Source organism: Branchiostoma lanceolatum, chromosome 7 (genome assembly GCF_035083965.1).
Source record: "Branchiostoma lanceolatum isolate klBraLanc5 chromosome 7, klBraLanc5.hap2, whole genome shotgun sequence".
NCBI lineage: Eukaryota > Metazoa > Chordata > Leptocardii > Amphioxiformes > Branchiostomatidae > Branchiostoma > Branchiostoma lanceolatum.
Genome location: NC_089728.1, coordinates 23131594 through 23157279, shown reverse-complemented (window position 1 = coordinate 23157279; position 25686 = coordinate 23131594). Strand labels below are relative to the sequence as shown.

The 25686-nt window shown below is 45.0% G+C and overlaps 1 protein-coding gene and 1 long non-coding RNA gene across 2 annotated transcripts in view; one reads left to right on the top strand and one right to left on the bottom strand.

The window, feature by feature from the left end:
* Positions 1 to 25686, top strand: part of LOC136438205 (uncharacterized aarF domain-containing protein kinase 5-like) — a 44497-nt gene that overhangs the window by 221 nt on the left and 18590 nt on the right. The window contains exons 2-7 of the mRNA XM_066432959.1: positions 11456 to 11752; positions 12001 to 12064; positions 13299 to 13475; positions 14397 to 14561; positions 19489 to 19602; positions 22258 to 22389. Coding sequence (XP_066289056.1) covers positions 11466 to 11752; positions 12001 to 12064; positions 13299 to 13475; positions 14397 to 14561; positions 19489 to 19602; positions 22258 to 22389 — 939 coding nt within the window. The 5' untranslated portion in view covers positions 11456 to 11465. The remainder of the gene's footprint in view (positions 1 to 11455; positions 11753 to 12000; positions 12065 to 13298; positions 13476 to 14396; positions 14562 to 19488; positions 19603 to 22257; positions 22390 to 25686) is intronic.
* LOC136438202 (uncharacterized) lies at positions 6085 to 9309 on the bottom strand. The gene is made up of 6 exons (XR_010756405.1): positions 8891 to 9309; positions 8164 to 8224; positions 7551 to 7598; positions 7157 to 7233; positions 6966 to 7061; positions 6085 to 6631 (listed from the first exon to the last, which is right to left on the bottom strand). It is a non-coding gene; the product is annotated as an uncharacterized lncRNA (long non-coding RNA).

Sequence of the window (25686 nt, the reverse complement as noted above, 5' to 3'; positions counted from 1 at the left end):
CTCAAGTGTTGTGTAACAGTGTGGTTCAAGGAGTGGGGGATGTCTCCGAGTGGCGAGTATGGCTAGTAATAGTAGTATGGCCATCACAGGCGGGCCATGACAGGCGGGCCACGACAGACGGAATGTACCATTTCATGTGTGTAGGGGTGTGCGGCCCCAAACAGAACGGCGTGGAGGACAGTATGCAGAGCTAGCGGCGCCACTCATTCCCAGATTATGTGAGGATGAGTGAGTGGGGGTGTACAGCTGTAGGAAGTGCAAAATCGATCGTACGAAATGGAACAAAATCGAACGAAATGGAATTAAGTGGATGGATGAACTTTATTCCTCGACAGTTGTACATGGTACAATGTATGGCAAGAATGACAAAGCAATTTATAAGCATAGTCTATTCTAAATACTATGACTATAGGGATATGGACGTAAAAGGCGTAATGACATATTGTGTGTTAAACGTTTCCGTCTGTTACAATACATTCTCTCTTTTGTAAAGCGCTACAAATGCATTGGCTTAAGTACGTAGATATATATAAGTAGCTTGAAAATGTCTGTGTTTGTCTTTGGCGAGTTTTTTGGATACTAGATTTACAGGTGATCATATTTTCGCCTATCTACACATTCTACAGTACTTGTATAGGCTGGACATTAGAAAATGATATTCATCTTCGACGCTATCTTGACATGAGGGACATCGTCTCTGGTTGGCTAAATTACATTATAATACCGACCTTTTTCTATTTCTAGGCTAGGCAGTGTGCACGCACTGATTCTTAATTTGTTATATCAACTAAAAAAGATTAATTACGAATTGATGAAATATGATTTATTTTCCATTGTGAAATTGAACGAAGCAGAATGAATTTGAACGAAAATAAACGAAATGGAATTAAATAAAACGAAATGGATCAAATTGAACGAAATCGAACGAAGTGGAATTAAATGGATCCTGAATGAAATTGATCAAATTGGAATTTCGGCAGGGAGTCTGCCCAAATCACCCGGCTAAGTCGGACCACCGCGGACGGCTTCGTGGCTCCGCCAGGCGACCGATCAGGGTGCGTGAGGTGTCAGGCGGCCCCGATGGTAGCGGGGGTGGCGGCGTGACGGGCTCGGGCGGGGACCGGCTACGGTGTGGGCGGTCGGCGGGAGAGGTCGCCTCTGGCCTCCGATGTGACCAAGTTGCGGTGGTTTACATTGAAAAGAATGTTGCTCAATCTACCTTGAGAAAGTGGTCATTTTTTTACTGGGTCGGGAAATGATGGCGAGAAATCGCACACTCTCTCGCCAGTCGTTTTGTTACCCCGCCGACAAGGCTGCCACTCCCCGCGAGGGCAGCCAGAGATCGACAACCGGCTTGGAAGGCGGCCGCTCCTCCACTCTTGCGGGTGAAGACGACCGTGCCGAGGGCGACCGGAACGAGCGCCGGGGCAATCCTCCGTGGAGGCGAAGCCCGGGTCCGTCTTTCTCCTCGGAGGAGCGACCCGGCCCAAAGGCAACGGCTTGCCCCTTCCGTCTGCGTGCGAGTAAGCCTTGCGGACTCGGTGGTCGGAGACCCGGCCGTCCGCCTCCTCGGCGAACAGTCGGTCATGAGAGTGCGGGAACGTTCCTGCATGACGGGACGGCTCGGGTGTTGAAGGGAAGCAACGGTCAGGTGTGGCCGGGAATTCTGCGTTCAGGCTCCCGAGGGTTCGAGGCCACTTTTACGGCGCGATCCCACCTTACGGCAGCGACGGACTCGGCGGTCTGCCGGTGTCTCTCGCGTGTCCTCTCTCCCTTGTGGGATTTAGAGTGCACGGCGTGAGCGCCGCGGCGTGGCGTGGCGGGACATACGGTGGGCTGTCCTCTCGATCGGGCCGGCAACGGTCTGGAGGAGCGCCACCGTCCCCGCACTTTAAACCGCATCAGTACATCCTTCGGCCTGCACGGGCCTGCCGCCTTTTAACTGCACATCGGAACGGGTCGGCCACCGTCCCCGCACTTACACCGCATCGGTACGGCCTGCACGGGCCTGCCACCCCTTAACTGCACATCGGACCGGGGTCGGCCACCGTCGGCCACCGTCCCCACACTTACACCGCATCGGTACGGCCTGCACGGGCCTGCCGCCCCTTAACTGCACATCGGAACGGGGTCGAACACCATCCCCGCACTTACACCGCATCGGTACGGCCTGCACGGGCCTGCCGCCCCTTAACTGCACATCGGAACGGGGTCGGCCACCGTCCCCGCACTTTACACCGCATCGGTACGGCCTGCACGGGCCTGCCGCCCCTTAACTGCACATCGGACCAGGTGGACACCGTCGGCCACCGTCCCCGCACTTACAACGCATCGGTACGGCCTGCACGGGCCTGCCGCCCCTTAACTGCACATCGGAACGGGGTCGGACACCGTCCACGCACTTGCATCGGTACGGCCTGCACGGGTCTGCCGCCCCTTAACTGCACATCGGACCAGGTGGACACCGTCGGCCACCGTCCCCGCACTTACAACGCATCGGTACGGCCTGCACGGGCCTGCCGCCCCTTAACTGCACATCGGAACGGGGTCGGACACCGTCCACGCACTTGCATCGGTACGGCCTGCACGGGTCTGCCGCCCCTTAACTGCACATCGGAACGGGGTCGGCCACCGTCCCCGCACTTACACCGCATCGGTACGGCCTGCACGGGCCTGCCGCCCCTTAACTGCACATCGGAACGGGTCGGCCACCGTCACCGCACTTTATACCGCATCGGTACGGCCTGCACGGGCCTGCCGCCCCTTAACTGCACATCAGACCAGGGTCGGCCACCGTCCCCGCACTTAAACCGCATCGGTACGGCCTTCACAGGCCTGCCGCCCTTTACCTGCACATCGGAACGAGGTAGGCCACCGTCCACGCACCGATACTAATTCGGGCGGCAGCGGGCAGGCCAGGGCAGCCCAGCGCACACAGGCACGGACTCTGACATCGGAACGGCGCTCCTCCCTCAGGACAGGCCTCAGCACCAAGGACATACATCGCCGGCGGACTAGACTTTTTCCCCGCGGGAGAGCGGTATCGCCTCGGGAGCTATAATAGGTTTGAATACCAGGCTACTCCAGGAGGCGCCAAGCATATCGTTGCTTTCTCGGCTGGATTCTGACTTAGAGGCGTTCAGTCATAATCCCTTAGATGGTAGCCTCGCACCATCGGCTCATCAACCGAGCGCCTGAACCAAATGTCTGAACCTGCGCCGGTTCCTCTCGTACTGAGCAAGATTACCATCGCAACAACACTTCATCAATAGGGTAAAACTAACCTGTCTCACGACGGTCTTAACCGGGGCCCAGCCCGACGTCTCCGGGTTCGCTTTCCTTGCCCACTGGACGACCCGGTGCGAGGCCGGGCGCCCATCTCAGCGTTCGCGAATTAAATGTGCCTTTCGGGCGTGGGCGGCCCGCGTGGGCGGCCCGCGCCCTAGGTTTCGGCTCTCAACGCGGCGGCCCTCCTACTCGTCGTGGCTTGGCTCGGCCGGAGCATACTGCCGCGACGGCCGGGCATGTACTCGACGCTCCGGCGCATCCATTTTCAGGGCTAGTTGATTCGGCAGGTGAGTTGTTACACACTCCTTAGCGGATTCCGACTTCCATGGCCTCCGTCCTGTTGTCTGTATCGACCAATACCTTTTCTGGGGCCTGATGAGCGTCCGCATCGGGCGCCTTACTTAACCCGGCGTTCGGTTCATCCCGCAGCACCAGTTCTGCTTACCACTTGCATTCAAGGCCCGGCTCCACTCGAGCGGCGACGGCAGGGATCCCACTCGGACCGACGGACGGCCCTTCACCTTCATTGTCCCTCTTGGTTTTGTACTATATCCGTGTTTTAGGACGGGTCGGGTGGGCGACCGGACATCGCCGCTGATTTCGGCCGCCCTGCAGCTGCCTGGCGCACCCGTCGCCGACGACGCGCGGGCCGTTGTAACGCACTGGCTATGGGAACAGTCCGTCTCGGTGGAAACAACACGCGAAGGGGCCAGTGCCCGGCCCCTGTCCCTGCCCCGAAAGGCGTGGGGCAGCGTGGCGGTCGATTGCTTGTCCTCGGTCCGACAGCGGGCGCAGCGAGACCCGAAGGCACCAGGCACATTCCACGGGGACGTGGCCGCCGTCGAACCGGTCGCAGCGCTCCGCACGGAAGAAGTTTGGCGAGTCTGCACACCTCGACGCCGGCCGATCGGTCTTGCGATCAATGCTCGGCCGGCGGAGTGCTGACAGACGTCCTGGACAGCGCAGGCAAAGAGCCAGGAGCGCCCATGCTGACCCGCTTGGCGGCGGACCCGGCAGCTCCCTTGAAGCTTTGTCGGGTGCCTCGAGTTTCCGTCGTTCCCTACCCTGCTAAACCAGCGAGCCACCCCGAGTAGCCTCGTCGAGGACGGAGTCAGGTCCTCCCGGTGAAAAGTTTGGGCGGGTGAGCGCAACTGGGGCCGCAAACATCCTGGCGGAGGGGCGTCGCGTCGTGAGTCTCCGTGGGGTAACAGGTCAACTCGCCCCAAGTCCAACAATTTACTACCAGCTCGCCCACTTCTAAATATTACTTTACATGCTAAGAAAGCCTTGTGACTCTAATTTCAACCTTCTCTTCTCTGCGCATTTAACGCTGATGAATGCCGGGGGCGCCGGCGGGCCATGTTGCATGTCTAGCCGGGTGAGACTAGAGCTAGCGGCCGTACACGGTGGCACGGCGGGCCGACATGCCGACCGGGTCCGCCAGCCGAGTACGTTGCTAAATACGTGCTCAGCAAAAAAGAAATGTTGAATTAGAGTCACACCGTTTTGTTAGCACATGTACAAGTAATACTAGTATTTAGAAGTAGGATTCATGCATATAAAACCAGTATTAGTAGGCATCCTTCCATCTTTTCAGATGATGGTAGAACTCTGGATTCGGCAACTTCTCATGTGGCTCTGAAGTCCAATCCTGGCGTGACAGTCTCGTCCACAGTTTGGACATCAGAGGAGATCTAAGGTTGCTGTCTCTCTTTCCTTCTTTGTCTTCTCTGCTCTATAAAACCAGTATAAAACCAAGTTTAATAAGCCCTAATTTGGGGCGAGTTGGTAGTGAATAGTTAGGGCGAGTTGGACTTGGGGCGAGTTGACTAGGATTCGTCTGCGTGGTATGGTTGAGTGAGTCTCACGGCGGGGCCTAGGTGAGACGGCTCTTCTCTTGCACCCCGGTACGATGTTGTGGTCTGTGCCTCGATGCAATCGGTTTAGCGGGCGAGTGACCTATCCTTAAACGTCGGACTTCGAGCGGGTGTCCCGCAGCCCAATGCCTCCTTCGGGCAGAGGGCGAGAACTGCTCTCGGTCGCCGCCGGCCAGCCACCAGCGACGACTGGTTGTTACACTCCCCAAGGTCTTCAAAAGAAGGGCGGGCGCAATCGACCCCGTCATTCCTGGCCCGGGCCGGCCGGAGTCCAGGGGCCGCGGCGGTCTTCCCGGCGGGTACCGGTTCGCACTCTGCGGCCCAGGGTCAGTCCCGGGGCAACGTCTGGCCGAGGGTCGGTTTTACCTTCAATCGCGTCAAGCCTCTCTCTGTTCTTCATGACAGAGCTCGAGATATAACGGTTTCCAAATTAATGGTGAACTGTATATTGTATTTTTCATACATACATGTTGTCAATCTATAACTAGACTTTTTAGACTCTACACTACCCATGTACTATTACACGTAACAGTATTCCCAGTATCTATATTAACACCGGTGTGCTTGTTAAACCATGCCCCCAGGTCATGCTTAGGTCAGACTGCCAGGACTGGCTGAAATTGAACTTATCTCAAAGAGCCAAGCCCCCAGGACATTGTCGGAGTGCCAGGAGAGGCTGAAATTCAAAATGCTGACTCTTTACTATGAAAAAGCATTTATAACTGGACCTTTTGGTCTCTGTCATTTTCATAACACTCATACTATTATTTCAATATCTATCAGCAGTGTGCTATAAATGCAATGGGTGTGAAATATCCTTTTGAATACTACCTATTACTAGTATCAGTATTATAAAATGCCCTGTGCTTCACATGCATCAAGGATGCAATCATAAAAACAACATCTACATGTATAGTGATTGACATCCAGGGTGGAAAGAACTTTACTTCAGGATAGGAACACAGACTTTCTTTATTTTAGCTGACTTAAAAAAGGCACAATGATGAAATTAACAGCATACCTATACTTATTATAGAAAAGTCATATCAAAGATGTTTTTCCATACATAGAATAAGATAAATATACACATTAAATTGTGTCACTTTCTCCAAAAGTGTATACGACCGGCTATCATGCTCCTGACATCAATGATGCAATTAACTTTATATAAGGAAAGCAAACGGTGAAAAATCACATCAAAGATGTTTTCCATACATGGATATTCACATTGATTTGCTGTAACTTTCTCCGTATACAACCGGCTACCATACTCCTGATATCAATGATGCATTAATCTCGATTGGAAGATGACATGGCATTGACAGCACGCTGTCTAACTTGTTCTGTAAAAATTTGTCACCTTTACATAATGTTCACTAATATAAGTAAGTGGACTGCTGCTATTATAACAACTTGTTATTGAGGATCTCCCATACCATGCTTCTTCTGAAGTAGGCCATGTGTGTCTGTAAGGAGAAATACAGTACTTGTTTGTCACTGTTTGTACATTATAAGTTATCATTAAGGTAGATGGGTATTCCAACAATCATGGATGGGAGACAATGAAAAAACTATGAAATGTATTCAAATTGAACTGTTATAATGAATTCACAGTGCCACAACTGGCCAAGATAGTGGGAATATGGTATGAATCCAGCATACTACCATATTTTCCTCAAACCCTCAAACATAGATTGCAAACACTATTTTAGTAAGATCTAGATACCAACTTACATAGCCCTTTTTATCATAAGCCAAGGCGAACATATTCATAGAATCATAGAGCAGAATGATGCCTACCTGGTCAAAGATTATGCTTGTGTCCCAACTGGCGTACTCAGCGAATTTACAGGCAAACACTCAACAGTCACTAGCATTCATCTGCTGTTGGATGTTCTGCAGAAGAAACAGAGATCCCAACAGTATCAGATAGACCTACAGACTCTTGTCTAAAGCACATCCTAAAATAACAAGCAAACTGATAGTTTTACCTCAGGATACTGTGATGTCCAATCAGACAAGTCCAAGTTGCTTTCCTTATTGTCCTTGTGCTCTGCTTGTTGGTAATCTGTTGGTGATAAAGTAAAAACAAAGCAAAGGTTTAGACAGCAGTATTTTAATGTTCTCAGTCGAAATGTTTTCTGGATAGTGAAGCTACATGTACACTTTGTATGGTGAACAATCCCATTGCATGGTAAAAGACAAAATAAATCAACCCATCCCACCCATGGAGTCATAATACTTGATGCATTTGCTTCTCATGCCCAATACCTGAACACAACACATAAATAACAAAGTTAACACAGAATACCAAAACATAGGGCTATGGACACTTTACATCTGTTTAGGAAGTAAAAGACTCATTGTAACAAGTTATACACCCACCTGAATATTACCTCTGTCCATAACCATATTCATGTTAACATTGATGATCTGTTGAAGATAAAGAAAAACAATCTTTAAACCATGTAAATTGAAACCTTCATTGTACATTTATATGTTAAACAAATGGATTTAACTTTTGTTTTATGTTTGTGAGGAATTAATTTCATGTTAGGAGGGTTCAACTTCATGGTTGAAAGTCATGTCTCATGTGTAATGCTATGAGTTTGCAGTTAAAATGATGAACATAGCACAACTGCTGATAAATCAAAATTTACAACATATGCCACAAACACACATATATAATACATGGGCCTCCTACCATATAGCACAAACGCTGAGTATCATTCAAGTGTTGTTGGTATTTGAATGTCCACACAAATGGACTTACATCCTAGTCTCTATATTTTCTTACTCACTGTGAGTAAAAAGATTTTCTACAAGGTACATGAACACATAAGCGTGCTTACTTTGTCGTTAAGCCAGTTGAGTTCAGCTAAAGTGCACATGCACCCTATATTTCAAGCCCAGAAAGTACTTGTAAGTATAATAGTTGGTAAAAGCAAGAGGCCTCTATTAAGCTTTCTCAGTGAAAAAATTCTACAGGCAAAATTACCTCATTACCCAGCTTGTTTTTCCAGCCAGTCGTATGTGTCTTGCAGAGCCATAGTTATACCCTAGGACAGGAGCACAAAAGTAAATACAACACATTCAATATCAAGAAATGATCAATACTTGGGACCTGGGACTTAGACCTTAGGTCCTTGGATGTCAGAGATGTACAAAGAACATTTTTATAGTAGAACACATTGTGAACCATTTCTAAACCTAATACAATTATATGATTTACGGTACATCAAGCAAATCTGCTTTAAATAGTATTCATCACCCTTTACAGTGGTACCCAATATGCTATGATCATTGGTGGTGTCAGGGGTAGGGCATCATGGAGAGCTTGTTAATTATCATTTAAAATGACGTCATATGTTACTGTAATGTAACTACTTGCTGTACATTTGATTAGGGCTGATTTCGTGTCACTGTATAATTTTGAAATTCCTAAACTTCTGTTTTGTGACTTAAACTCACTATAAGCAGCCAGAAGAGCAAATGAAACATGCATGTTGTGATCTGAATACTTAACTATAAATTATTATGTAACTTTTATAAGAATATAACGTTACGTTATAATGATTAATACTAAATTTTACAGATCATGATCAGAATCATAGGACTAGAAAAATAACTAGTAGTTAATTAATGAATTTAGATTGTGGATGTCTCCTTGCCCCAAGTAGAAGTGCATTGCACACAATTTTAATTAAAAATAAAAATAATTTTACCTTGAAGAACTGCAAGATGGATCTTTTACATTGCTGTTCATAGCTTTGTTGTTGTTGTTTCGCCAGACGTGGTCTCTCTATAGGCGTAGTACGATCTTCTGCTCCAAAATGAGTCATAGTACAGTCATATTATGGCAAACCAGGCCATGAAACATGCCATCGTAATGCTGACGAATCATAAAACCTCACGTAGTACATAAAACGACATAAACTTCCAGCAGAATTAAGGGTTATCACGTCAAATTCCGTCCTCACTACTCTGTTCTCGCCATCCGAAGCCGCCATCTTGGTCTGTGAAGTTGCAGTGACGTAATATGGCCACCACAGGCGATTTGGCCGCCACAGACGATGTCCCGGATGTAGGGCCACGACAGACGAAATATACTGTATACTCTTGCTCGGAGTAGATCCCAGATGGGTTCAAGGGCCTCTTTACTGGCCATTGGTCTCACACGGCAATTAAGCCATCCCATTGGATCACGAACCTTTCATGGCCGTAATTCCAATAAGCTAGTTCGGAGTTGTTACTACGCATGTGCAGTGTCACAGGTGAAGGCCCCCGAGACGTGAACAAAGCCAGTCAGGGCGTTGTTATGCAAATCTAGACAGTTGTTATGCAAATCTAAACAATGTCCAGGCGAGCACTGTATACGAGCCGGGGGGCCTTCACCTTTGACACTGCACATGCGTAGTAACAACTCCGAACTAGCTTATAAAGACGCAGCGTTTTCGGAGATGCACACACGTTCTTTAGACAAGGAAAATAATGTCACCAAACTAGTACTTGGAGAAGATTAGGAGTATATTTTCGGTTGAGACATCTGTTGGGTGGGTCTGTATGTATGTCAAGAGCACAACTCAAGAATTTAGCTTTTATGAATCTTTATGATTTTCGGTAGGTGTGTAGTGGTTGTGCAAAGGAATGTCCACTTCGAAAATGGCTCACCTTGCGTTTTTCAACAGTACTGCAGCAGACTTTTAATTTTTGTGTGTTTGTATGTAGGCAAAAAAAGTGATGGAAACGTTGATGGATCTTCATGATTTTCAGTAGGTGTGTAGATGTTGTGGGAACGGAGGTCAAGTTCAAAAATCGTTTCCCTGGCATTTTCCGTCAGTACTGCAGCAGGCTTTGTGTGTATGTTTATTTCTATGTGGACAACATAACTCAAAAAGCTGTCGATGGTTCTGCATGATATTTAGTGGATGGGTAGGGTTTACAGAAAGGAAAGTCAAGTTCGATAATGGACCTTCTAGCGGGTAGCTAAGGTACTGCAGCGGAGCTTCAAAATTTTGGGGCATATTTTCTGAAAGTGCTATGGTCATGAGTTTTGTGTGGTAGATACATGTAGTTCATGCCACAGGAAGTAAGTTGTGTGAGTTTGGGGCCCCTAGCGGCTTGTTTGAAACTGCAGTGGCTGTTTTTGTTTTGACCTTTGAAAGGAGTCGACAGATCATTGTGATGTTTGGTATGTAGAGAGCTCAGATGGTGCTTTACATAATCAATGACTAATTATGCAAATCAGGAGCTAATTTGCATAATTAGAAAAGAAAGTTTGTAAATCCACTGTAACTCATAATGGGACATGTGACAGTGTTCCCGAATACAGCTCAGGCCTTGCCTAAAAGTATAAATAAACAGATGGGGCATATAAATAAACAGATAGGGCATACAAATAAACAGATGGGACACTCACTACACTCCAAGCAGAGGTGTGGGTCCGGTTGGTTTTTAACGTGTTCAGTTTAGGTATTTTTGTCCAACACACGGTTGGCGACATAACTAAAAGGGGACAAAATAGAAAGCCTGACAAAAACACCTAAAAACACGTCAAAAACCAAAACTGCACCAAAACTTCACCACTACTAGGTATGGAAAAGTCACATGTACTATGTCTTTCAAAATGTGGATGATATGGAATAAAGATTTATTCTATTCATACATATATATATTGACTGTACCATTTCATCATCACTTTCAATATTTTTCATGACCAGCCCCCATCATAACTTCCAAACGGTATGGCCTGGTGTATGATCAAATTTGCAGGGGGTGATAAGCATGTAAATATTAATCACTCTCCATAATAAGCCTTGATTATTTGGAGAAGATAATGTGTTCGTGGAACTCTAGTTATATCTTTGGTTAAAGTAATATGCCCTGTGCATGTTGTTTTCATATACACCTGAATAGAATGCACGAAATTGATTTTATTTGATACTAAATCCTTTGTGTTGGCTGGGAAGAAAGGGGTAGTATTTGTAACATCTCGGTTAAAATCTCATTGGATAAGCAGCCCCCCCCCCCCGCAAAGACGTCCACATTGATACATGTACCACTGTTTTGTGGTTCTTTGTCATAGCCATAACTTCATGGGAACATCTAATTTCTATTGTATTTTATTTTATTCAAATTGCAATTCACCTGTACCTACATGTATATCTCCATACTCCATACTCAAAAGTAAGGGACTTCACATTGGACATATCAGTACACACACACACATATGATTTTTAAAAGCATTTTTTTTTGTGATACAATTGAAAGCAAATGTTCATCCCTTTCAGATTGTAAACCATGGTATGTCCTGTGTCTCTGCATCGAGTGACTCTGAGACTATGGCGCTCTGTGTACGTAGTTGGCAGACCTACATGTAATGCTGCAGGTAGACAGTGGTTGTCTCGGAATCAAAGATTGTCTACTTCTGCCGGACATCATGGAGGAAGGACTTCTGCCAGGGTTGGCTGGGGGAAAGTTGTACTGCTAAGTGTGCCACTGGCTGGAATGGCATATTATTTAACTCTCGACAGAGTTGGCCAAAGGAGATTCTGGATAACGATCAATGGTAGTGTACGTTTTATCAGGTAAGCATGCAGATAAGTGAAAGTGTTTTTTGCATGTTTTTATGTATGCATGTACAAACAATGTATTACTTTTATCTATCATGGGTTAATATTGACCAATTTAGGCCATAACTACAAATTGTTACATGCTTGTGATTGAATGGTTGTAAAATATGATACTGAATTTTAGTCTTACTGATTCTTCAAGTCTAATCCTTCCTTAAATGGCTGTAGTAGCATACTACATGTATTTGTTCTCCCCACATCAGGTCACTGTACCTTGGCCTGTTGATATCGCTGGATTACAAGTATTCACTGTTGGGATTGGCAGAGGTGAGTTTCTACCACTATAGTATCAGGAAGACGTTCGTAAGGGACTGTACGAAATTTAGCAGGGGGGAGGGCCGGTGCGTACGGGGGGAGGGCCAAGGAAAAAATGCCTGGGGGAGGGCCAAGGAAAAAAAATTGGCTTGGGGGGGAGGGCCAAGGAATTTTTTTCTCAGAGTTAGCAATATCTTAGCATAAGTCTACCAGCAAGATTTGCCCCTCAAAATGCAGGAAATAGCGTTTCAGTAGGTCAAGATTTAAAAATTTCCCAGGCCGCGGGAACCATGCCTGCCGACTCACCAAGAATCGTCAGCGAAAAATTTGTACGTCGGGAGGGCGTTGTCCCCCAAATACCAGCAAACTTTGCTCATAAAAATGCAGAAAATAGTGTTTTAGGGGTAAAATAACAGTCCGTGTTGTAGCCACTGTACATCATTCCATCATTTGATGGAATTTTGCTGCTCATGACGGACCAAAAATTCTGCCTTTTCTGTCATATTGACGGACAAAATCGGCGTGAACAGATACATGTATAGACAGACCGAATTGTGATCATTCAATAAAGTTATCTTTCCCCGCCGCCCTCCATACAAAATTTCCTACCGCCCTCTCTGTTTTGTGTCATTTTTTATGTATATAAATAGTTTGGGGGCAGTTTTAGTGTTTCAGAAAGGGGGGAGGGCCAAGGAAAAAAAATTGGTAGCTGGGGGGGAGGGCCAGGGAAAAAAATTCGGCAAGGGGGGATGGCCAGGGAATTTTTTTCGGACCCAACATCCCACGCACCGGCATGGTTGCTGAGGACAGGTGGTTCTGACAAGTTGGCTGGTTGAACAAAAAAACCTTACATTTGCACAAAAGACACTTTAGTTCCCAGGAAACATATCTACAAGAGATACACCCCATAGACTTGTAGTCTTGTTTATAATCCCCATGCTGCTATGTAAACAAATTTCAATAAACCATTATTTGACCATCAGAACTGTGTTAAGCAATCAAATCTGTTTTTTTGGTAGTTGTCTGTTCCTTGTACCACCAAAACAAGTGCATTCAGTTTCTTTATGTCAGAATTCCAACTAGTTCAATTTGTACTTTGCATAGTATTTAATATGTGCTTTGAACACTGATTTTGACTGATGACACAAAAAAGGGACAGTAACAGATTTTAACTAATTCAACCGCATATATCTTTACAATGCTGTTTCTGGTATTGTTGTGAAGAGTTTTTTGTCCCTTCTATCAGGACAGTTTGGAGTATCGACAGCAGCTTCAGGGCTGTCACCAGCGTGCAGCAGACAGGATTGTGTATGGGGCAGTCATGAACGGAGGGTTGTACATCAAGCTGGGCCAAGGACTGGTATCCTTCAATCACATCCTGCCCAAGGAGTACACAGACACACTTCAGGTCTTACAAGACAAGGTAACACCTCCACATGGTTGTATTGATTTGGAGGGTGGGGCTGGAGAAGGAGCTGTATAAAATGGAAGTGTAGCCACTTCATCTTATCTGGTGTGTGCCCAGGCTTAGGTCTGGTTCTTATAAACAAACTAAAAATCAACACTTTGGTTTACCCCTATGCACCACCTGTAAGAGGATGAGTGAGTGGCTGTGAGTGTATGCTCCTTACCCTTTGAGGCTTTACCGATTTTGAACTTTGTGAATGAGTTTGATTCAAACGTATACCAGCTCATAGTAAAATTCCTCTGCCAGCAGACTCCTTCCAGCCACCTTTCTTGACGCGTCCACACTGTTCTATCCTCAGCTGTGTAGTGGCATCTACATGTAGGCTACTATGGCAAGGTTGCCATACAATTTTCACTCTTTGTTGGTCCTGAGCCTTATCAGAGCCCGTAGGTTGCATTTCCTTGCTTGGTTACATATCATTTTACAGAGATACAGAAGCAGCAAAGCTGGGGCATGGTTATTCCCGCCATTTTGTGAAGAATAACATGTGGAGTGTACACAAGTTTGGGACCAATCTGGTTGTCCGAAAACGAGTGTTAACGCATTTGCCTAATCGGATAGAAAAATTCTGAACCAATTCAATGATTGAACTGGTCCGATTTTTTGAGTGTGAACGGGGTCTGATTATACCTCCAGTTTCCTTGACTCGTGTACATACCTCAGACGTTACTGATGCTGCATTAGAAGATCCCTTTAGATTATTTTTTTTTCTAATTTGCCTGTAATGCATATGGCTAGTGGCAATATTATAAGGGTAGAAGTTATCTATTCTATTGAAATTTTGATTTCCGCAAGTAACTATGTGACAGGCAAAGCTGTTAGCTGATACACAGTACTTTATTCTTTGTTGCCTCCTGCCTTGGTTGATGTTTGTAGGCTCTGGTACGGAGGTATAAAGAAGTGGATACCCTGTTCCTGGAAGACTTCAACACCACACCAGACAACATGTTTGCTGAGTTTGATGATGAACCCATAGCAGCTGCCAGTCTGGCACAGGTGCACAGAGCTGTCACTCTAGATGGACAAGAAGTAGCTGTCAAGGTGGGTTCTTTCACATTGGATAACTTTACAAGAAACACATGTTAATGATCAAATTCCACAGCCACCTTTGGGGCATGGCAACATTATTGATGAAATTGAATATTATGGCTGATTACAAGCCCAGAGGACCAGGTACAAAAACTGGGCCTGTTCCTGTTTATACAGACGAAGCCACTTAATTGCACCCCGGATAAACGCACATTCCATTTAATTACACCAAATCCCAAAATTCCAAACAGGTTCCCATTCACTGCATTGTTAGTGACTCCGCATATCTGCACCGCACATTGTCACCAATGCCGGATAACTGCACCAAAATTTTTGAAAATCCTTGACAAGTTGACTTAAAAGGTGTGCTAAAAATCGGCAAACGCAGTACAAATGAGCCGATACCTGCCGGTGTAAAGGCGCAATACCACCAATATGTATAAAACTGTTTTGAATAACAAAAGCAGGCCGTCTCCATTGACAGTCACGTTGATAGGAATCGCATGGGAGGTCCCGAGCGGGTCACAGGGCGTGTAGGAACCATTAAGAGACGCATGCCTACCAAAGGCGGCATCACGCTTGGGCATTTCGCATTATTGCGCCAGCCGGATAATTGCACCAAAAACGCTGACAAATGGATGGTGCAGTTAAGCGGATTCTACTGTATAACAAAACCGGTATCATATTCATAACAGTAAGGCGTAGGACAGGCAAGAAAGGAGAACTGAGTATTGAAGTGCCTGGTGTCCCGTCATCATCCCCTAAAGCTGTTGTTGAAGATATCGACTCCCATCTGGCAGCAGCATCACAACAGCACGTGCCGCTGCAACTGGAAGAGCTCCCAGCCTACCTTCCTGCTCCAGCACCAGCACCCTCTGTCTCGTTTTGGGATATGTTTCATAGGTTGAAGAATATTAAAATGGGAAAAGCCACCCGTTGACATCTCACCCAGAATCATCTGTGAGTTTGCCTTCGAACTGAGTCAACCGCTGTGTAACATAATGAACACGTCGGTCAGTCAAGGTGTGGTACCTGACGCTTAGAAGGATGCAGACGTGGTCCCAGTTCCCAAGGAGACGCTGCCAAGCCTGACGAAGCTCAGACCTATCTCCTTGACATCGATCTTCACGAAAGTGTGCAAGGGATTTGTCACGGACTGGTGTCTTAGCGACATTCTTCCAAGTATTGATCCACAACAATATGGTTCACTCCGTGGTCGCTGTACCACACATTACATGACTCATCTCACGCACAAGTTGATAGAAGCAGCGGACAGACCCGGCCACGTGACCACACTTGTACTTACCGACTTCTCGCGTGCGTTCGACTCTGTACACCACAAGACCGCCATCAATAAACTGATCGATCTCGGCGTCCGCCCATCACTCATGCCATGGGTCAGCAGCTTCATCTCGGGTAGACGACAGAGAGTCAGGTACCGTGGAGCATTGTCGGACTGGCAAACGCTAACATGTGGTGTTCCACAAGGCACTAAATTGGGCCCGCTGGTTTTCTTAGCCCTAGTAAATGACGTTGTCCCTGCCAACGAGACAACAGCAGACGCCTACAAATATGTTGACGACATGTCCTTATCAGAATCGCGACATGTGACGAAACCGACATCTATCCAAGACGACATGGATGCCCTTGCCCGGTGGACTGAAGAAAATCACATAACTTTAAACCCCTCAAAATGCAAAGTCCTTCTTTTTTGCTTTATGGGCAACCCATCACCACCCCCGGAGATTACAGTCGGTCCTACACAACTGGAAGTGGTTGACTTTGCACGAATCCTGGGTGTGATCATGCAGAACAATTTGAAGTGGACGAAACATGTTGTCATGATTGTTGGTAGAAGTAGTTGCAGACTGTATATGCTAAGAACCCTCCGTGAACAGGGCCTGGACTCTCATGACCTGGTGTTAGTGTACATCGGATTCGTACGCCCAGTGTTGGAGTACGCCTGCCAAGTATGGCACCCGGGACTGACTGTCGCAGAGTCGGAGTCGATTGAAAGGGTTCAGAAAAGGGCATGTAAGATTATCCTTGGCCGGTCTTACACCAGCTACAACTCAGCCCTACCAACACTCTCCTCGACACCGCTATCTCAACGATGACGTGAACTCTGCCGAAACTTCGCACTGCTTATGCTAAAGTCCCCTGTCTTCAGGAACTGGCTGCCCCCTTCTCGTGGTGACATCAGCACCAGAGACACTAGACAGAAACACTTATTGGCAACCACCAGAACTAGAACAAATAGATTCAAGAACAGTCCAATCCTTTATATGACCCATCTTTTGAATGAACAGTGACATCTTAACTTACACATATGTTCATTGTTGTGAATAAGTCTCGCCTTTACACATTAATGCAGACCATTACTGATCTGACCAGTAATGTTCTAACTGCTTAATTGCCTTTTAGAATCGTAATGTCTCTGCCAATTGAAAGTATTATTTGTATAAGGCTGCACCAAGTAATTTTTATGGATGACGTCCTTTGGACACCCTGAATCTAATGCGAGAGCGCGAAAAAAAAACAAGAAGGGCCGAAAAAAACAAGATGCCCAGGTTTGAAATATAATAGTCGACGACACATGTTAGGACACAAATTGAATGAGAGAACACAGTGTAACAATTTCATTCATCATGAAAATAGCAATGATTTGAATAAATCAGTTGAAGTTGAACAGCAGTTGTTGTCCTGTCCTGTTTCTTTCCATATCCTATTGATTTTGCAGGCCTGCAGAAACATATAGTATATGAAAAAAGGCAAAATTAGTTGCTGGTTAACTCTTCGCATGCATTAGTACATTTCTACCTATGCTTTAGAAATCCTAATGAATAATAGCAATTATTCAAGGGCCAAATATGGACCAAAATGATAGAAATAAAAAAAGCACATATTTCCCCAACAAGTATAAATAACCAGAAACGAATAAATGATCATTATCCATGCAGAATACATGAATGCATTCATCTTACACTCCCCGTTCCCAGATTATAATTTTTTCGTACATGGTACTTGATCCAAAACAGACTAAAGGACGGAACTTTTCATACCTCAAAAACAGACTTGGGCCTACGAGCTTCAGTTGCGGCAGCTGTCTTGTCGACCTCCATGTGGATGAAACACCCGAACTGCTTGGTTGCCCGCCCCACCTGCAGGCCGGAGTAAACTTCAATGCCTCTCCCGATCTTCTCGTCATTGTAGAAGAAATGCACTGTAGCTGATCTTGACAAGACTTGCTTAAAATTGTACGGCCGAAACTCACTCGCCGCTACAAGTCTCTCGTACAGTTGCGCGAACGTCAGCTCTCCCTGACCGACATCGAGAGCGTACCAATCAACAACAACGTTGCCGCTCTTTTTCACTTTTATGCTCACATATTTAGCGACCGAACCCACATGACATACTTATATGCTTGATCTGACCAGTTTTGACTTTACTATTGACTTTTTCCGTGACCATGTCTTGATACTCAAAACGGCGCATATCACCGCCCCGTAGAGCGCCCGGTCTATTACGCCCGGCCCAACAACAGTCTACAGTATTCTAGACTAAATTCCGGGTTAGGTAGGCCTAGGGTTGGAGTTATCTGGACATGGTACAGTAGTATATGCCAACGATTTAAAAAAATCCTGTAAGCAGTTGAAAAATGTGCACTACTGACAGGATCACCCTGTCAGCAGTAAAAAAAATTGCACTGCTGTCAGGATATCCTGTCAGCAGTGCAATTTTTTCTACTGCTGACAGGATGATCCTGTCAGCAATGCAAACATTTCTACTGCTGACAGGATAATCCTGTCAATCGCCTTGGGCTTTCGCGTGACGAGTTTTACGTTAATCTTACGTGATTTGCGGCACTGTCGTAACTCTTTGGTCATAGTTACAGGAAGCGGAATTTCTTGTGTTTTTTTTCTGGGGACAGACCAAAATCAATGCGCGCGCGGACGTCATCCATAAAAATTACTTGGTGCAGCCTAAGCTGTAAATAGTTATTTTTTGAATACGACCTGTACAGCAAGTACACAATTCAGCAAGTTGGCTGCTATGTACTAACTGCCATGTTGTTTTAGTAATAAACCTTTCTATCTATCTAAAAAACACATTTTTTCCTACGCCTTACTGTTATGAATATGATACCGATTTTTGTGTTTCCGGTTTCCCCGACAGACCCTTGCAAAAACCTGCCAACCCTAGCCTTTTTTGGGGGTTGACCTCTAGCAAGGGACATGAAAGATTCAATCTGACATCTGAGTAATGAAGACTCAGAACAGAATACAAGTAGAAATTCAAATGTTTTTACAGACAAACTGGATTTCACACGCTGTTAATATATTAAGGTTTTGAACAGTTGAACATTGTACTTTTTTGCTCAGTTTATTGATATCTTTGTGCTTGTACAATCAATATCAGATTCTGTTTAATTACAATACTGTACTGTATAATTACACGACTGACAAGTATCTAATGCCAGCACAGAAAAGGACTAGAAATAGCCATACAGTCAAACCTGCCCAAGGCGACCCCCCGGGGGACCGAGGAAAAGTGGTTGCGTTGGGCAGGTGGTCGCCTTGAAGAGGATCGATTCTTACCCCATTTAACATTTTGTCAACATACAATAAAAGTAGAGACTGAGCTTTTATCTTTATGTAGTGTCCGTATACTGGGTTACGCTATTCAATACTAAAGTCTCATAGAGCATAACTTTTTAACTGCTTGTTGCTATCCAATACTTTAGAAAGTGCCAAGCATAGTATGACTTGTAGTAACAATTTTCTGTACTGAAAGGGGAAAAATTTGAAACTTGACAGATTGGCCCAAGTGCAACACACTGGTACACCCTGATCTTGGATTAGGGCTTAGGATATGGGTCATAATGTTAATCTACATGTTTGTGGCACTTCTTGACAATGTTCCATGTTGCTTGTCCCAGGTGCAGTATATTGACCTGCGAGACAGGTTTGATGGAGACATCCACACACTGGAGATTCTGCTGGACATCATAGGCTGGATTCACCCAAGCTTTGGATTCAAATGGGTGTTACAGGTACATGTATTGCTGTGTCTAGGACATGTATACTGCGGGTAAGGGGAAAACCCTGTATAGGTACCCGTACCTGTATAGGTACCCGTATGGGTATACCGGTATACCCCATTTGGGGCCCCAACAAGCCAGGAAACACGCTATGACGGCCGCCATATGTGGCACCCAGAACGGCTGTTTTTTATGGTCTCCACATTGATATATAAGACACAAACAGTTGACTATACTAGGTCAGAAAGTAGCTGAACAATCATATTTTACGATCTTTTGATTTCTATGAAGGATGGAGGTTTGTAAAATACGGAATTTGCGAAGTTCGTACGGAGCGCCTATCAGATTCGAACGTGCGAGCACCGATCTCGGAGACCTTTCAACTTAACCCTTCTGAAAAGAAATAGAAAAAACACCAAAACTATCAACCTTTCTGCTCTTCATTATCTTCAGATGCAATACTCATGATCTGTTTGGCTGGAGCTGCCAGCAAATCTGCGTAAAACCTACAGGAAACGCCCAGTTCTCGATGCACGGAAGGTCCGCCATGACACATGTGCGAATTAGCCGCTTAGACGGAAAGTAACCACTTATTGCGACACAAACATTACGGCCTTTCGGCGTGATTTGTCTGAAAATGCATTGCTCGGTCTCTGTCTTTAGCGTGAGGCATTTCCTGTAGATTTTCCGTATTAAACCGTTTCAAAACGGGTTTAGTTGAAGCTGAGTTGAAAGGTCTCCGAGATCGGTGCTCGCACGTTCTGACAGTCGCTCCGTACAAACTAAGCAACTTCGCAAATTCCGTATATTCCAAACCTCCGTCCTTCATAGAAATCAAAAGATCGTAAAATATGATTGTTCAGCTATTTTCTGACCGAGTATAGTCAACTGTTTGTGTCTTACTGTATATCAATGAGACCGTAAAAAACAGCCGTTCTGGGTGCCCCATATGGCGGCCGTCATAGCGTGTTTCCTGGCTTGTTGGGGCCCCAAATGGGGTATACCGGTATACCTATACAGGTATACGGGTATGGGTACCTATACAGGGTTTTCCCCTTACCCGTATACTGCATATTTGTATCATTTGGTATTTGCAATTATGTCCAGTATCACGGTGAAATGGCAAAAGTTGGCAGAAGTTGAAATCGGGTTACGTCATATCTATCATCGGGATTTTCCGTAAGCTATCGGATGAAATCTGATGCTATCTGAAGTTAGGAGTGACGTCATCCTAACTTCTGCCAGCGGCCGGGGGTGGCAGAAGTTGGCCGAAGTTAGAAATACGGTGTTGTCTGAACTTAGGAGTGACGTCATCCTAACTTCTGCCAGTGGCCGGGGGTGGCAGAAGTTAGCAGAAGTTAGAAATACGATGTTGTCTGCAGTTAGGAGTGATGGCATCCTAACTTCTGCCAGAGGCAGAAGTTGGCAGAAGTTAGGATGACACTTGCAAGGGTTACCAATAAGTCCTTGACCTCACTTTTTGTGGTCATTACTTTCCAGTCTACGTCCATTTGAAAATCAGTAGGTAAGACTAAGAGGTCAGAAAAACAAGGTTGAACTGTGTTCAGAGCTGTCTGTTTCGAGTTCCTCATGCCATAAATTGGCATAAAATCTTCGAAGACATTGTCAAAATGTTTGATGAACTAAAAAGAAGTGGGTATCTGACTTTCAGCAGAGCAAGTTGGCCCGCACACCTCAGGTCGCAGCTCAACTGTCTATGTCTTTATCCTTCTACCTCACTTAACATTACTGGGTGTCGTCTGAAAAGTAATGATCACAATGATTTAAGTTTTGGTAGACATTGATAAAAGCCTTGAAGTTCATACTTTAAAATTATTTCTTGACATTTGAGTTGTGCAATATATTTCTGGTTGAGGCCGAGGACTTATTAATCACCCCTCGTACAATGTAGGGTCTGATCATACACTAGTTATGGCTAATTATAGCCTCATGTTGACCACACCTACATGTAGAAAACCAAAAACCCTACCCAAGCGTTTTTTATGTAGGGAAGCTAAGAGACCCTGAGGTGGCCTCTATTTTCTTTTCCAAAATTGGGGGGTACTTGGAACCTTTGTTACAGCCACTAACAAGGCGTCAATAGAAGTCAGGTTATAACTTATAAGAAGCCCACAAAGATGGAAGGGTACTACCAGGTGTTGAACAGGCTTGTGGTGAAACAAGAAAGGCTTGTACTGCTAAATCACCCTGAGGAATGGTTGCAAAAAATAACTATCAAAAGGTTCTAAAATTTTCCTGTGCGAACATGTTGTGTCTCCAGTGAAAGAATTATATGTCGGGAGGGCGTCGTCCCCCAAAAATCAAGCTGAAACCCTTCTGTATTTTTGTAAAAAACTTTATGCACCCGCCATCACACCCCCCACCCCCGGTAAATATCGTATGGTCCCTTAGATGTTATCGAGACAGAAAAAATGCATTCATATGCTGTGACTATTGCAGTACAGTGTTATAACTAAAGGTAGATTCAACTAATGATGTAGAAAACTGGTCAAAAACAGTAAGACTTAGTTTTCAATGTTTTGATTGGTCATATTTAACAATACATACCTTAAGTGAAAGTGTTTCACTGACTGCCGTTATTGACTTAATAGCAAAATTCTTTTGTGATTTTTTAGACGTCAATAATTTATTGTTGTCTGTTGACAGGACTTGAAAGGAACCCTCGCTGAGGAGTTAGACTTTGTGTTGGAGGGGGAGAATTCTGAACATTGTGCAGAGGATCTGAAGCATCTACCCTATATCCACATTCCTAAAGTCTTCTGGGACCAAACCTCAAAGGTTAGTCAGTCAGTGGGGAAATGCTGAAGCCATTGAAATCGACTATATTATTTGAATGTTTGTAATCTTGCTGTTACTGTTGTGTAACGGGGGGAGCCCTAACATAGTATGCACCCTAACATAGCGCAGATTTTTTGCCATGCGACGCGGGCCCAGGTGGGCGCATGCATGCTTGGCTATTCATACCTGCCAAACACGACAGCCCGGCACGTGGACTTCCTTCTGTGGGCCCACATAGAAAATGCTGTCCGGTTACAAAACGTTACAATGTAATTTGATATTTAACAATGCAAACGGTGTACTAAACCAATATGTAATTTACCTTAAACGTTTATGTAATGAACTTGAATTGTTAAAAATGTCTTTCTTGCACAACACTTAGATGTCTCAGGGGGGGAGAGTCACAAAGCAATCATTGACAGTTTCTAGTCCCAGTGCATGTATGGTTAGAGTGCACGGCTATATGTTTTTTCCACATAGAGATTTTCATTGATCACTGTGTAAGAATGAGAATGGCCTGGACCTTCAAACTTATCAGGATTGTAGTCTGTACTACAGAGGCTTTGACGATGTAAAACATTTTAACCAGGCGACAAAAGATTGTTGAGATATGGCTCTCGGAAATGTGCCCCAGGAGCCGTGAAAGTCACTTCCGGGTCCACGTGATCTGCATGCATTTTTATGTCCTTCAGTTTAAGGTGATCTGCCACCAGTTTGAAAATTTCGGTGGCATTTTTCACCCTCGATATCTGAACCTTTCGAAAATACACAACCATGCACGTTTTCTAAGCTATCTGATAATGTATAACGTGTGGGGTTGGTTGTGATTTCGTGATGTGAGAGTTCAATACGTGCGACATGATCTACGTGCATCGCCGAGTCCGGGCCGTCTGTCATGCACAGCCGTCTGATCCCACATAGTAGTAGGTTAAACGTCAAAAGCTTAGTACATGTACAAACACAGCTCATACTATAGCGGCACCTGGACTCTAGTCATGATTGCAGGACCTGCACAGCTGACAGCAGCTTTTCTATTTCAATCATTCACAGAACTGGAAGTTATTGTCTCATATTGATGATGTCAAAGTGTCATGAAGTAATCTTTGTTTAATTTCGATATGTTCATTTCAAAAGCATTTTATCTAATTGCTTCCACTTTTCACAAATATGAAAACAACTATGAAAGCAGATTGAAATCATCTATATATATCCCTCCTGATCTCCTCTCCTTATTTAGTTTTGAGTCATACCACAGTTTTGTGTAATCATATAGCTAGATACAACCCATTTATCAATAGTTGGCCATACATCAATGACAAGCAATTTTAAAGTTTGCAATTCACTTTCTGTTAGAAATCTGCTATGCTGACAAAAGACCCTACCTCCACATCCCCTGCAGCAAAACCACTACCATCAAACAGCGTTATATTTCATTCACTTTCATACCAAACAAGATTCGAAGTGACCTGACTGTGACCGACCTTGAAATTCTCTGGATCCAATTACAGTCAAACCTGCCTAGGCGATCACCTCTTCAACGCGACCACCTGGCCATGGCGACCGCATTTTCTCGGTCCCGAAAATTTTCCCCATAGGCACAAGCATTAAGCAGCCTACCCAAGGCGACCACCCGTCCAACGCGACTGCAACCGCAACGAATTGGGACCGCACGTACATGTAGGACAATCCCTGCCCATGGCGACTGTTTTCCAGGGTGTGGTATCATCGGATTTTGCTGTCAGATTTCGTGGAAATGTTTTTAAGACCTTGACTGGCTTGATGGACAAAAATATATGAATAGCATCGATTCCTCCATGAAGTGTTTTAGTAGAACGTTCCCACTATAAACATTGTAAATACAAAGGTTTGTGAATACTTTAATATCAATGTTGCTGTGCCCATCGTAATCTTATAGTTTACCGCAAGCTCAGTTCGGTTTGAACTCAATTTTCAAAACAATCACATAGTGCATGGCGTCAAAAAGTCAGATTTCACAGAAATTACTATCCATTTCTTGTATTTTCAACCAAAATGTGTCTCTGTCTTACTAAATGCCACCAGAAAATGACTTCGTGGAGGGCAAAACATTGATCGAGACATGTTGTTCCTTTGTCCACGACGCCATCTTTGTTTCAGCTTATGTGTATGAACATTTAGAATACTCTCATTATTGATGAAAATTAATGTTCTTATTTCTTTTTATTTTCATGACTCTCACAAACCTTTTTTGGGCGCTGCTTGCTTGTAATCGCCGACGCTGTGCGTTCTGCTGCACTGTTACCTTTTGATGTGGTCGGGAGCGTTATCACAACTTTCCGTTTTCATCCTTCAGTGTACTCTTAATGTACTCTTAACGTACTCTTAACGTAACGTGTGAATACAGGAGGGCACTGTGAGATCATAGAGGCAGACATCGTTTTTTTGTCAAAATTATGACGAAAATTTTTACACAATGTACCAATATACAAATATTACAACGATAACAGAAAATGTAATTTCTGTAGGATCTTTCTGTCAATAAGAATTGAACCAGGTGGGGGTCATGCTGTCTTAAACCACATAAATTTCCATCCATCTACGTAGTACACTATATTTGAACACCTCGACCTGGAAACCTCTTCATGGCGACCACCTGTCCATCGCGACCGTTTTTGATCGGTCCCCCGGGTGGTCGCCTTATAGGCAGGTTTGACTGTACATTTACCTTTCACTAAACCAATGTTGATTGCCGTTGTATATAGACCCCCTATAGTTAGTTCTGACAAGACATATTTTAATTATCTCCTATCAAACATGGACAGAGCAAGCAGGGAGGGGATGGAAATCTGTATGTTGGGGGACTTCAACATCATCTGGAACGACACTCCCCCCTGAAAGAGGATCTATGTAATGCTGCTAGTTCATGCAATCTGTCTCAAGTCGTGGATGTATCTACACGCAAGAGTTCAAACAGACATGGACATGGTACAGGTACTTTTATTGACATCTTGGGGTTGTTCCAACCACGCCATCACCATAACAAGGGACATTAAAGCCCCAAAACATCCACCATCAGCTGAATACAGAAGGAGTTACAAGACTTTCAACACAGATGACTTGATTAACGACATTGAATCTGCACCGTGGTCTGTAGTGGAACTGTTTAATGAAGTTGAAGATGTTGTGCATGTTTTCACGGCTCTCTTTAAAATGGTAGCTGACTTCCACGCACCAGCGCAGCGTTTCACCGTCCGTTCTAAAGCAGCTCCCTGGGTAGATGAAGAACTAAAGGAAGTAATGTCAATGAGAGTCGAAGCC